We start from the raw sequence: 12,242 nt of genomic DNA on the forward strand, positions 1-12,242 counted from the left end.
TTATGCATATTTATGAGTTGATAAGTGTGTTTTCCCCATGACCTGAAATATATTTGATTTTTTGATTTTTTTTTTTCAAGCAAAAAGATATCCATGTTTTGTGTAAGGTATTATGGGTGGAGCACTCTAGATATAGAAAATTTCCTGTTCATTAAATAAAACAAACAAACAAAAAAAAAAACCCTTAGTCATGTCAATTATGCATGTATTTATACTTGGAACTGCTTAATCTATTAATGGCTCTGTGTAATCATAAATGTTGAATTAGAATTCAATCTTAAGACAAATGTCAAGAAATATCCTCTTGTGCATTTACTTTATTTTTGCCCAACTGTGTTATGGCATGGGGGGGGGGGGGGGGTTGCCCCCTAAGGACCCAACCCATTTGTGTCTTTAGATTTTGTTTTAATTTGTTGCTAAGTAGTTGCTTGGGATTGATACTGGTATATTGCAGCAGTATAATAACCTGTTAAAGAAATTAGTTCTCTGTAAACCCCATGGCAAAGTATGTGTAACGTCAGTTACGTAACGTCAGTTACTGACATGTTTACCTTTAAGTTTTCATAGAACACAAAGAAAATGGACTAATGTTTCATCTCATTTGTGTATTTATGACTGATGAACCAAGGTATGACTCCATATCAAACAAATCATTCTGAATGGTCAGAATTATGAAAAATCACAAAGCTATTCCCAATCATGATTTTGCATACAGTGTGTAAACCCTATGGCAAATGTAAGCGTAACGTCAGTTACGTAACGTCAGTTACCGTCATGCCTTCACTGAAACTTGCATGGTGCTAAAAGGAGACAACTAAAGTGCACATTATTTTGCACACCTGTTCCTAAGAACCTAAGTGTATTGCCATATTAAACACATAAAGGTTAAAAGTCAGGGACATGAGATATTTCGATTTAAATCTACACCATAAATTCCCATGTCCTTTTTCCGTAACGTCAGTTACCGACACATTTTCACTTGCTATGTGATAAGAAATGCAGTTTGAGAGAAAAACTTTCCACCTATTTCTTCATTCTCATGAACTCATTCATCAATGCTAATTGCAAGCCCCAGGTGCTTTCATTCACAAAACTACAAGGTAAACAATTTCATGAAAATCCTTACGCGTAACGTCAGTTACCGTGGAATTGCCCATAAGACCCCAAAATGAAGGCTTCAAGTTCACCCAACATGCAAGTTCACTGTAGACAGAGAGGAAATCTGAGGGAGGAAGTCTCATCTGAATACTACAAATGTAAGCTATAAAAAAGAAATGAAGTTATGGAATCTTTAGATGTCCGCATCGACATTTGTACAAATGACAACTGACAACTACAGTGTGTACATACATACAACATGTACATTGTAGATGATGTTGCCTCACACCTCATACATGTTGGACTTGCACATCTTTCTAATCATAAATTTCCTCTTGAGAGGAAATGCAGAAAAGTCAAAACAAGTCCTCGGAGTCGGATAATTGAAAGAGTTGTAGTGATCGTGTATAAATTGCTTCATATCTTTATATTTCATTGCTTTTTCGCAAAAATAAATTTGAACATTTTTTTGTAAACAGCCTTCTCTTCTCTCCCCAACAGAATTTCAAAACTGTCACTATTCTGCTTGTCTGACATTCTTTCTTGTTTCTCTTTTGTTTTTTTTGTTTTTTATGAAAGTCACTGCCATTTTAGAATGGAGGTTTCGGGGAATAACTGCAAGGGAGGGATTCAGTAATAGGTAGTGAAGTTTATGGGAACACTGCAGGTCATAGTTCACATGTGGTAGGAACCAGAGAGCAGAGGGTCTGTGATGTCATGCATTGTATCCAACAATTTGCAGCCCACCTCCCCTCCCCCCCCCCCCACCCCTCCGGAGGAAAAGGGAGCCCACTGGTACAAAATTGCACGAAATGACAAGAGACAGGAGGATTTTTTGTGGAGGCCATCAGATGATGCCATCCTCTCTTGAGGACAGAACACTTCCACAGGAAGAAATCACAGAGCGTTGATCCCTACTGACATGACATTTAGATTAAAGGGCACTAGACACCCTTTCATGTTTGCTAATGGTGGCTTTCGCTAGGCCTGATACGGAATTTTAAGCGCCTCGCCATAAATTAGCAGCCATTTTGATACAAATTACACAGTCATGACTGGCACATCTTAAAAAAAAAAAGAGGAAAATTTCCCAAATTTGAGGGGGGGGGGGGGATTTTTGTATGTTTATGATAGCTAGCACTTCATCTTACAGATCAACTTTGTATGGATGAGGCTTATGTGAGAGTTTATCATTTCAAAAAGAAATAATATATTGCTCCTACACTATATGTTAATATTTTCAAGCCTACCGTTTAGCTCTTAAAAACTGAATAGAATATCAGCAGCACCCCTCCCCTCTCCCCTCCCCCCCCCCCCCCCAAAAAAAAAAAAAAAAAAGAAGAAATAATGATAATATAGAGTCCAACATGCTGGAGGAATTAATCCAGGAGAAAAAAAAAATGAGGTTCCAACACAATTGATGTTGTAAGGTAAATTAACTGATGTACATTTTTGATAGTTCAATTCGATTCTTAGACTAATTTCTTACCTTGAGCTATGATGTACACACTCGAAAAGATAAGAAAAATAATACATGTGTATGATGCAATGTTTCAACTTTTATTAATGAACCATTCTGATACTAGATGGTCAATCTGAAGTAGGGAACAAGGGGTGTGTGTGTGTGTGTGTGTGTGTGTGTATTTGGGGGGGGGAGGGGAGGGGGGGGGGGTCTCATAACTCCCAGAACCTATCAGTTAATATCATAAATGATGCCCTAAAGACTGCAGGTATAGTACCCCTGCACCCAAGCATTCATAACACTGTGCAGACAGGCAGGAAACTATCGCAGCGAGTCGCATTATGAGATGGCTGGATGATTACGACCTTCAATTCTAAACGGAAAGCTCTGCACTGGCTATTAGCATGAACATGAGCGGAGAAGAATATTTTGCATCTCATGAGGATCTTGACGTTTTAATAGGTGAGTCACCATATTGCATACAGAAGGAACCATCAAGTTTTATGTGGGTCTTAAAGGTTCAAAGAAATCAAGAATGTCTTACATGTATTAGTCCTCTCAGAGTCTCACACACCACCATGGGTAATTTTCTTTTAATACTGATTTTGATTTTCACACTTATTTCTGGTGATTTTGAATGACGAACTAGATATAGTGAAAGAAAACAAAAACAAAAACTGAACACGGGGAACGCCCCTCAAAATTATTTACAAGGTGTATGCCAAAGTCGGCGAACCATTGTATGTAGTGCCCTATGACATAACTCAGGGAGGCTAAAAGCATACAGTGCAAACGTGGCGCACAGTGTGTGCATCGATTTATGCTTAAAATATGTTTTGATTGACTCACAAACTTTGATATTTTCGACAGCTTTTTCTTCTCCAATAACACATATAATTAGTAATTCTCCCTCCAGCAGTGTAGTGATGATAGAAGAGGAGATTCCCTCCCAGATTCTGACACTGGAGAATTGTCAGAAAGGTTCGACAATGGGATATCCTCCCATTTAATACCAGTATGAGAGATGGAGGTCAGGCTCTACCGTTTTGAGCCAGAAGCTGATGTAGCTGCCAGAGACGAGGAAGATGACAGTCCTGACTTTTTTTTTTCAATTTAACACTGCACAAACACATTAAAGTAAATGTACAGCCCTATCAGTATGAACCAAAACATGAAAACAATAAAGTTTGAGCTCAGTCACAGATAGCCTTTGAATAATTAAAGCGTATGAGTTACCGTGTGCTGTTCATACAAATCATTGTATCAAGCCCTTGATTCACAAGTTATATAACATTCGTTCTTTTTCTTATATTTTTGGAATTTCTTTTGGGCCAAGTAAAATCATGTTTTAGCAAGTGTTCTGCAACATATTCAAAATCTGCTTGCCCAATCAGCAAGTAGTAGCCAAAAAAAAAACAAGGAAAAGTAGAAATTACGCGGTGCGTAATATATGTCCCCGCCGGAAGTAGCATTTAGTAGCAAAATGTACAATATAGGTAAAAAGATGAAGGTCAAAGGTCAAAGAAGTCAAAGGTCAAAATTCTATGTAGAAGTTTTGAAGCCCTCACCTAGTGCCATCACATAAAGCAAAAGGAATCGAAATCAGGTTAGAAATGGCGAAGGAGTAGCATTTTGTAGCCAATGTACAATATAGGTAAAAGAAATCAAGGTCAAAGGTCAAAGGTCAAAATTCTGTGTAGAAGTTTTGAAGCCCTCACCTAGTGCCATCACATAAAGCATACGGAATCGAAATCGGGTTAGAAATGGCGAAGGAGTAGCATTTGGTAGGAAAATGTACAATACAGGTCAAAAATCAAGGTCAAAGGTCAAAGAAGTCAAAGGTCAAAATTCTGTGTAGAAGTTTTGAAGCCCTCACCTAGTGCCATCACTTAAAGCAAACGGAATTGTAATCGGGTTACAAATGGCGAAGGAGTAGCATTTTGTAGGCAATGTACAATATAGGTCAAAAATCAAGGTCAAAGGTCAAAGAAGTCAAAGGTCAAAATTCTGTGTGGAAGTTTTGAAGCCCTCACCTAGTGCCATCATATAAAGCAAACGGAATCAAAATCGGGTTAGAAATGGCGAAGGAGTAGCATTTTGAAGCAAAATGCACAATATAGGTCAAAGGTCAAGGTCAAAGGTCACAACTGAAATTTTGTATAGAAGTTTCAAAGCTCCCATGTAGTGCTATCATGTAAAGCAAACAGAATCAAAATCGGGTTTAGAAATGGCGAAGGAGGAGCATTTTGAACATTTTGATCACACACGGACGCACACATGGACACACGGACGGACGGACACACGGACGGACGGACGGACGGACACACGGACACACACACGTACGGAGCCCGTTTCATAGTCCCCTGCTCGAACTCGTTCGGCGGGGACAAAAAAAAGTTATGTACCACCCTGCTATATCAGCCAATCAAATAGGAGTTGCTGAGGTAAAAATGTTTGAATAAATCATATGAGTAACGATGGGTTGTGACAAATTCTTCAGGCTTCATCGCAATCTTACAGGCAAGAATCATACTTATATGGTGAGAAGATGGTCAAGATATTTGTATAAAAACTGTTAAATCAAGAATTGTGCTTTCATCATTATTATTTTTTTTTTACCCATTTACAGTACCTACATTTGTATTCCTAGTATGAAAGATGTAATGTTAAAATTCTATCTCTTGGTGTAATTATAGAGGGCACCATTTCCTTATAATATCTCAAACTACAAAGTTGCACTTCCACCAACAGTATCGTTACTCGTCAAGGACCCGTGAAGAATAATATGTATGGTATGTACACATACTGTATGCAATCACAGTACAACTGGTGAAATAGATGGTGTTGTAAATGGTGTATGGTCGGGTTAATAACAGGACTGAACCTCAGACGCCCATCACAGCACTCGGCGTCAATATTTACACCAGAGGCAGTCGATCTGCACTCAAAATGGCTGATGATTAAAGTGGTAGTGATAGCACGACATGTGACTGAGGCTGTTTTATTGATAGTTGTGTCTCGTCTGCATGTGGAGCATGTACCCACTACTACTCACTGTCGATGGCAAAGCACAGCAGCAGGGCATGCACAATTTGCATCTTGTCCCAAGAGAGCAAAGGGGACTGTATATCTTTAAGGATCCTACACTGTACCTAACAGTTGAAGTAGAAGTGCAAGTACATACAAATCATATTTTGATAATAATAATAATAATAATAATAATAATAATAATAAAAATAATAATAATAATAATAATAATAATAATAATAACAACAACAACAACAGCAACATCATTGTTAAAAATAATATTATTATTATCATTATTATTATTATCATTATCATCAACATCATCATCATCATCAACAGATAACCAATGATAATAACAATAATGACTTGTATGTCCTGTGCCCAGGAGAACGACACGAACGCACGCATACTCATAGGCCTCATCAGTATTCTCATCGTTCTCCCAGGCATACGATGGTGGTAATAATAACAATAAAAAGGAAACTATGAAATAACATATAAAACAAGAAAAACAATGCCTAAACACAACATGCAATTGGAGTGCACAGCCTGCTTCATACACTGGTTCAGCAATAATTTACAAAGAAAGTTTCAAAGAAAGTTTAAACACAATTTCATTTCTTCTACATACAGATGACTGTACCAAAGCTTTATCTGCAATGAACAGAATTATATCCAGTGCTAGAATTTGTCAGCATCGTTTAACTACTTTCCAATCATAAACTTGTAATTTGATATCAATATCTAAAGTCTATCCAATATGATTCATATCTTAATATTTTCTGTATAAGAAAATAGTTGTGCATGCAAGAAATATCAAATTAATGAATTGCAAATCACAATAATATCACACATGTACCCCATTGTACACACACAATTTTACATTATTGTAAAGTTGATGAGTCTTGAAAACAAGTCATTTTTACTGTGAAGTTTGCTTGGTTTGCTCTGGTCTTAAACTACCTGACTGACATAATTTCTTTTCTTTCTTTTTTTCTGGCACCTTTTTTGCCTCATTGCACATGCTGCCAGTAGTTTTATGCCTGCTGGACATGTGTACCCGTATGTTCGTGTACATTTGTGTATATAGTTGAATGTGTACATGTACACTTGTGTGTTTACGCTGTACCTACACATTGTATAGTGTCGTTTGTTGTATTCAAACATAAACACATGATTATGCATCTTATTTACAATGTAGTTAAGCATGCCTGATATAGAGAGATGATAACTGTTCCTAGTGATAATTTCTGAATGATGCACAAAAACCACAGTATCGGCACCTGGGCATCTCCACTGCCTGTCTGACACCTCTGCTGGGTTCATTGATCTGACATCCAACACCATGGCAACAGTTGACGCATAAAAGAAACTACACGTGTGGAATTATGCATGAAAGTGTGCTGCCAGCAGTAAAATAACAATTGACATTGAATTTTCTTTTTTTTTTTCTTTTTCTTTTTTTTTGTGCCTGAATCTCCTTGCATCTGGTGGGTTACTATAATTGTTGTAAAGTGAAATCAAGGTCCTCTATTGAAGAATCACAATTTTTTTTTTTTTTGGGGGGGGGGGGGAGGGATTACAATAAACTGTGTTATTCTTAGAAAAAAAGATAAGCAACAAACCATGACATGAATGTTTCTTATGAATCAACACAATTTCTTTTTAACTGTTCCTCTAACGATTGATACTGTCAGGACCCTTTGCTAAGAAGTTAATTATCTTCTTTTGGAAAATTGATCTCTTTCATTCAATGTGATTACCCTGCCCGTGACAAAAGCATTAATTAGAGTTGATCATTTATGATGTATACAAAGAATGCTAATATTACAAGTAATCGCTCCCAGCAAGCTGTTCCTCATTCCCATTCTGCTGTGCCCACATACTGTATAACATTACAATACAAACTTGCCGAGTATGAATATGATGGTCATATAATCATATATGACCATATAAGCTATGATGGTAAAACCAAGTTTTTCTGCAAGATTGATCCTATTATTCCTTGATAAACAAGAAAAAAAAAATTTTTTTTTCAATTTGATTCTGCTATTTTGCCCAAACAGCAAAATGTCAACATGATACAGTAAAACCAAGATCAGGGTTGATTTCCTTATCCTTTTCTTGAATCTATGATTTGAAGTGGAAATACTGAATTATTACTTTCATAATATTTGAAGAAAAAAAGCATTCTATTAAAGAAATTTACATTGATATTTCAAAGGTGACCAAACAGATAATTGTGCAACCCAAAGTACAGACAAAATGTACATTGTCTGAAAATGTATCAAGATACCGGTAAATGATTACTACCGGTATGCCTTGGCTTCCTAGCCCAGACGGTACTTCTGCATAGTGAATGTAATTCCTGTTTGATGTATTAAAAAGACCAAAATGAAAACTTACATCAGTATGTTTGGTAGAATTGACCTCCTCTGTCTTTTAATAGAGTATGTGTAGTAATATTTTGTTTGTTTGTTTGTCTCAAAGAGAATGAAGCAGAACTAAAGTGGGGATGACAAAGGCAATACTTGCATTGCACAGTCACAAAATTACACTTGTATACTAAAGTACAAAAGTAATGTGAAAATTGTTGGAAGTGGTATACAGTATATTCAACACTATCAGGGTACCGGTATGTAACAGATAGCATTTCAGACCCAGCAATCATTTTGGTGGGAAGTGTTCTTCAAACACAGGACACTTTCCATATCCTTTAATATCCCAATTCCCAAGGTCAGGTCAAGTCAATTACAATTGCAGTCTATCTTGCAGACTCAAAGTCTTTTAGACTTGTAACTCTCTGACATGCAAATTACACAATTCGGCTCACATGCGGCAAAGCCGCAATTAACCATTGTTTCTATTTATTACAGTGGTCAGAGTTCTCATCATATAAGCTACTCATTCATGGGTGCTTGCTTTCAAGCACCTCTGATATTTGTACAATGTACAACTTACTGTAAGTGTGGAAAGAGAGCATCAAGAGATAACTCAACCTGATCGATGAACAGGCTCTGTCCTACACCATCGTTCCGGAAAAGCTAAAAGCTAAAGCTAAAGCTTGTGTAGATCTCTATGCATCACACTACTAACGTATGCCATGTACAGTGTACCATTCTGTACAGATGTCTTGGGCGAAGATGTCTTAGGTGAATACACCAAACATAAACCATGATGCAGCAATGAAAACAGGTCTACCGGTACTACTTCATTCTTTGTGTCATTCTTCTAGTCATACATGTATGACTCAATGCATAATGCCAGCTACACTTGGACCTACATGTATTGCATAATGACAAAGCCAAATCTCTTTCATTTTCCAGAAAATGTGAAACACAATCCATACTTTGTGTGTCACAACTGCAGCCACTTGCCTATGTAGGTGGCAAGTTTCACAAAGGATAAAGTTAATATACTTGCACAGTACATAAACGTTGTATGTACACTTTTTGTACATTGCAGAATCCGAACTTGAGGTTTAATCAGTGACATCAGGAGGTCCTTGATAGTTACAATCTAACCTCTGAGACTAGAGTGGGCAGAAACAAGTATTGAGTAGCAAGCGGGTGAGAGGGCCACTCCTTTTCCTTTCAATCTTTCCGAGTTGTATACGCGCTGTCAAGCAAAGATGCAAAGCACAAGAGTTTGTTTGATGTCCTGCTGAAACACTGTATTAACAGGATGCTGTTCAACAGATCATGATTTCACACAGCTACATTACGTGTATATACTGAATATTCATGAATCTTATCATTGCTTGGTTGACAAATGTGAGCCTGGACTACTTTTCAAATTCCTAAACACAATGGACTTATTTAATGTGATACTGGAATCCATGACCATTACAAGACAATGACATACACTGTAAAGTAAGTTTGTCGGTTCTTTTGACTGTTTACTTTGAGCAAACCCACTTTACTGGAACTTGGAGGTTAAAGACACCTAGATACAGTAACAAATCTCAATCAAGCAACAAAGTCAAGTCCTGATCACCGGACAGGCATCAGGAGGTCATATTCTTATAGGTTCGAATCCTGCTCGAGTACATAATGTATGTACGCCCATGATTGTTTATCATGGCTACTACTAAAACACTGATCAATTCAGTGCTTATTTACATCGATGTAGGGCAATTTGTCAATCAGTTGCAATGAAAACATCTCGATGGTAGAATTTCATGGATTTGAAAGTCAAGTCCATCCTGAAATTGTACCAACCAGGTAGTGTGGGGATGCCATGCTATGTAAACATCCTATGGCCAATGGGAAGGCTGGACCAATTCCGAAATTATTCCGGAATCCTTGAAGCAAGCTGTGTACAGTTGATCTCTAAGATGATATGAGTAAAAACCACAACCAACAAATCTTGATTAAAGTTGAACGTTAAAGATGAGCTCATGCTTCAATACACAAATTGGCTGAAAAAAAAAAGGCATTTCTGTTCTAGCAGGTCTGTGCTAGTTGTGGTTTTCGAATGTACCCAGGTGGGCAGTGAATGAAGATCAATTCAATTGTTCGGATCTTCTCTCTCCATGTTTCTGAGTTTTTAACTTTTGAAAACTTTTTTTAAAAACTTTTCTTAATCTTAAATAAAAGTAGAGGTGGGGTATGGAAGTGGTGGGAAGTAAAGCTGGAGGTGGAGGTGGAGAATGAAGAGAGAGTATGGAGGAGAGGAGGTGGGGTGGGGAGTGAAGGTGGGGAGTGGAAGTGGGGGGTGGAGGTGAGGAACGGAAGTGAGGACTGGATGGAGGCAAGGAATGGATGTGGGGAATGAGGTAGGGAGTGGAGGTGGAGCTGGGGTGGTGGGAAGTACAGAGGTTGCAGATGTAGATGTGGAGAGTAAAGGTAGAGTTATAGAGGAGAGGAGGTGAGGTGGGAAGTGAAGTTGGGGGAGAGGAGGTGGGACGTGGAGGTGAGGAATGGAGATGAGGATTATATCCATGGAGACAAAGGAGTGGAGGTGGAGGGTGGAGCTGGGGAGTAGAGGGACGTAACATGTCATAGGGAGTGGAGGTGGAGCTGGGGTGTGGAGCTAGGGAGTAGAGGTACAAATTATACATAGGGAGTGGAGGAGCAGAGCCGGGGAATGGAATGGAGCTGGAGAGTGGAGGTAGGGAGGAAAATGAAGAAAACTCGACAGCAAAACTTGAGAGCTTCACAACCATTATGCAATTGCAATCAAGTCCAACATCTATTGGGTGTAAACTCATTTCCACAAATATTGCAGGATGCAGGCAGAAAATATGATTACCAATGCACTACTCACTCACTCGCGACACCACCCAGGCTCATATCACTACAAATTACATTACTTGTATGTATGCGCAGTTTTTATGTGTATTATCTGATGAAATTGGTCAGCCTCTGCTGTTGAATTGTCAGGATAAATCTGACGATGCTCGTGAACTGTGGCACTCTAACAACTCTTTCAAGGTTGATATTTTGTACTTAAAGCTCCTCCGCAGCACTTTCTTTTTGTACATATTAGTGGTCTAGACTCTCTGTAAATGCTTAGATAATCTGGAGTCTACAGTATGTGTGTCATCATGGTCAATGGAGCCATACAAATTGTATTTTATCAGTTGTCTAACGTTAGGGTTGGAGTTGGAGGTAGCCCAACCAGACGCTGTAAGTACGCTGTGCGTACCTACGTACAGCGACTGGGCTGTGTATCTTAGAGTTGGAGGGTGATGTGTGATAGCTCTGTAAACATTCAGCCACATGCAGATTTACATGCAGCTGGCAGCTAGTGTCTACCGAGTACAGCAGATCTAGACATTGCTAGAATGTAGATCTACGTACACCTGTATGTAGAACTCTAACAAAAGTATACCACCCTGCACCGCAATTCCAGTGTCTTGCAGTATTTAAATTTACTCGATTAAACTCAAAAGGGACTAACGTGTTATCACTGTCTACGCAAGGGCAAGGTTACTAATTTAGATAAATTTTATTCTACTCACTTTTTCGTCGGCATCGTTGTTATGAAGATACAAAATAACAACAACTATCCATGTTATCGCACCCAATAACAGGAGCCGAGACTTTCTTCGGATTATTGCTACCATTTTGTAAAACGTTCAGGTTAGCTTCTTTACGGGTTCAAAAACGTAAATAAAGCACACTCTCTTGGCTTCCGCTCACGTCTTCCGGTATCACGATGAGTAAGCAGCAGGCCCAGTCAGGCTGTGGTTTTCTCCCTACGATTCGCACTCAAATAGAATTCGCTCGGGCTCATGATTAGCCACGAAAGCTCAAACACGCTGGCTGCTCGATAGCTGCTCCGATCCCCGGTTACTCAGCCGGCTGGAAGCTAACAAACACACGGAGCGGCTACCTACGCACGACCGAGAACGAACGGCACGGGTCGGTGCCGGTGGGCAATGCGATAAACTGGAAGTCGCGTACCGTTTTCTTCAAGAAGAATCTGCACCTTACTGTGGCGTATCAAAACATCGATAAATCTTGCATGGCGACACCTGCGTATGGTGAATATCCACATAAATTTTTGTACAGGCAACTTATCGAGAGGCGGAGTAAATCATAGTCATTTTGCAGCACTTCCTTCGTGCTCTCCACAACAAGACCGCTACGCACACTTGTAAACTATCCACGTCGGTCGTGTTATACTTCGTATGTAACGTACATAATAC

General features: G+C 38.8%; 1 protein-coding gene across 1 annotated transcript in view; it reads right to left on the minus strand.

Moving 5' to 3' along the window:
- Window positions 1-11,665, minus strand: part of LOC140234150 (polypeptide N-acetylgalactosaminyltransferase 2-like) — a 131,997-nt gene extending 120,332 nt beyond the window's left edge. The window contains exon 1 of the mRNA XM_072314230.1: window positions 11,553-11,665. Coding sequence (XP_072170331.1) covers window positions 11,553-11,657 — 105 coding nt within the window. The 5' untranslated portion in view covers window positions 11,658-11,665. The remainder of the gene's footprint in view (window positions 1-11,552) is intronic.
- Between the last annotated feature and the right edge of the window lie 577 nt (window positions 11,666-12,242).

The sequence above is a fragment of the Diadema setosum genome, chromosome 1, assembly GCF_964275005.1.
Source record: "Diadema setosum chromosome 1, eeDiaSeto1, whole genome shotgun sequence".
Taxonomy (NCBI): domain Eukaryota; kingdom Metazoa; phylum Echinodermata; class Echinoidea; order Diadematoida; family Diadematidae; genus Diadema; species Diadema setosum.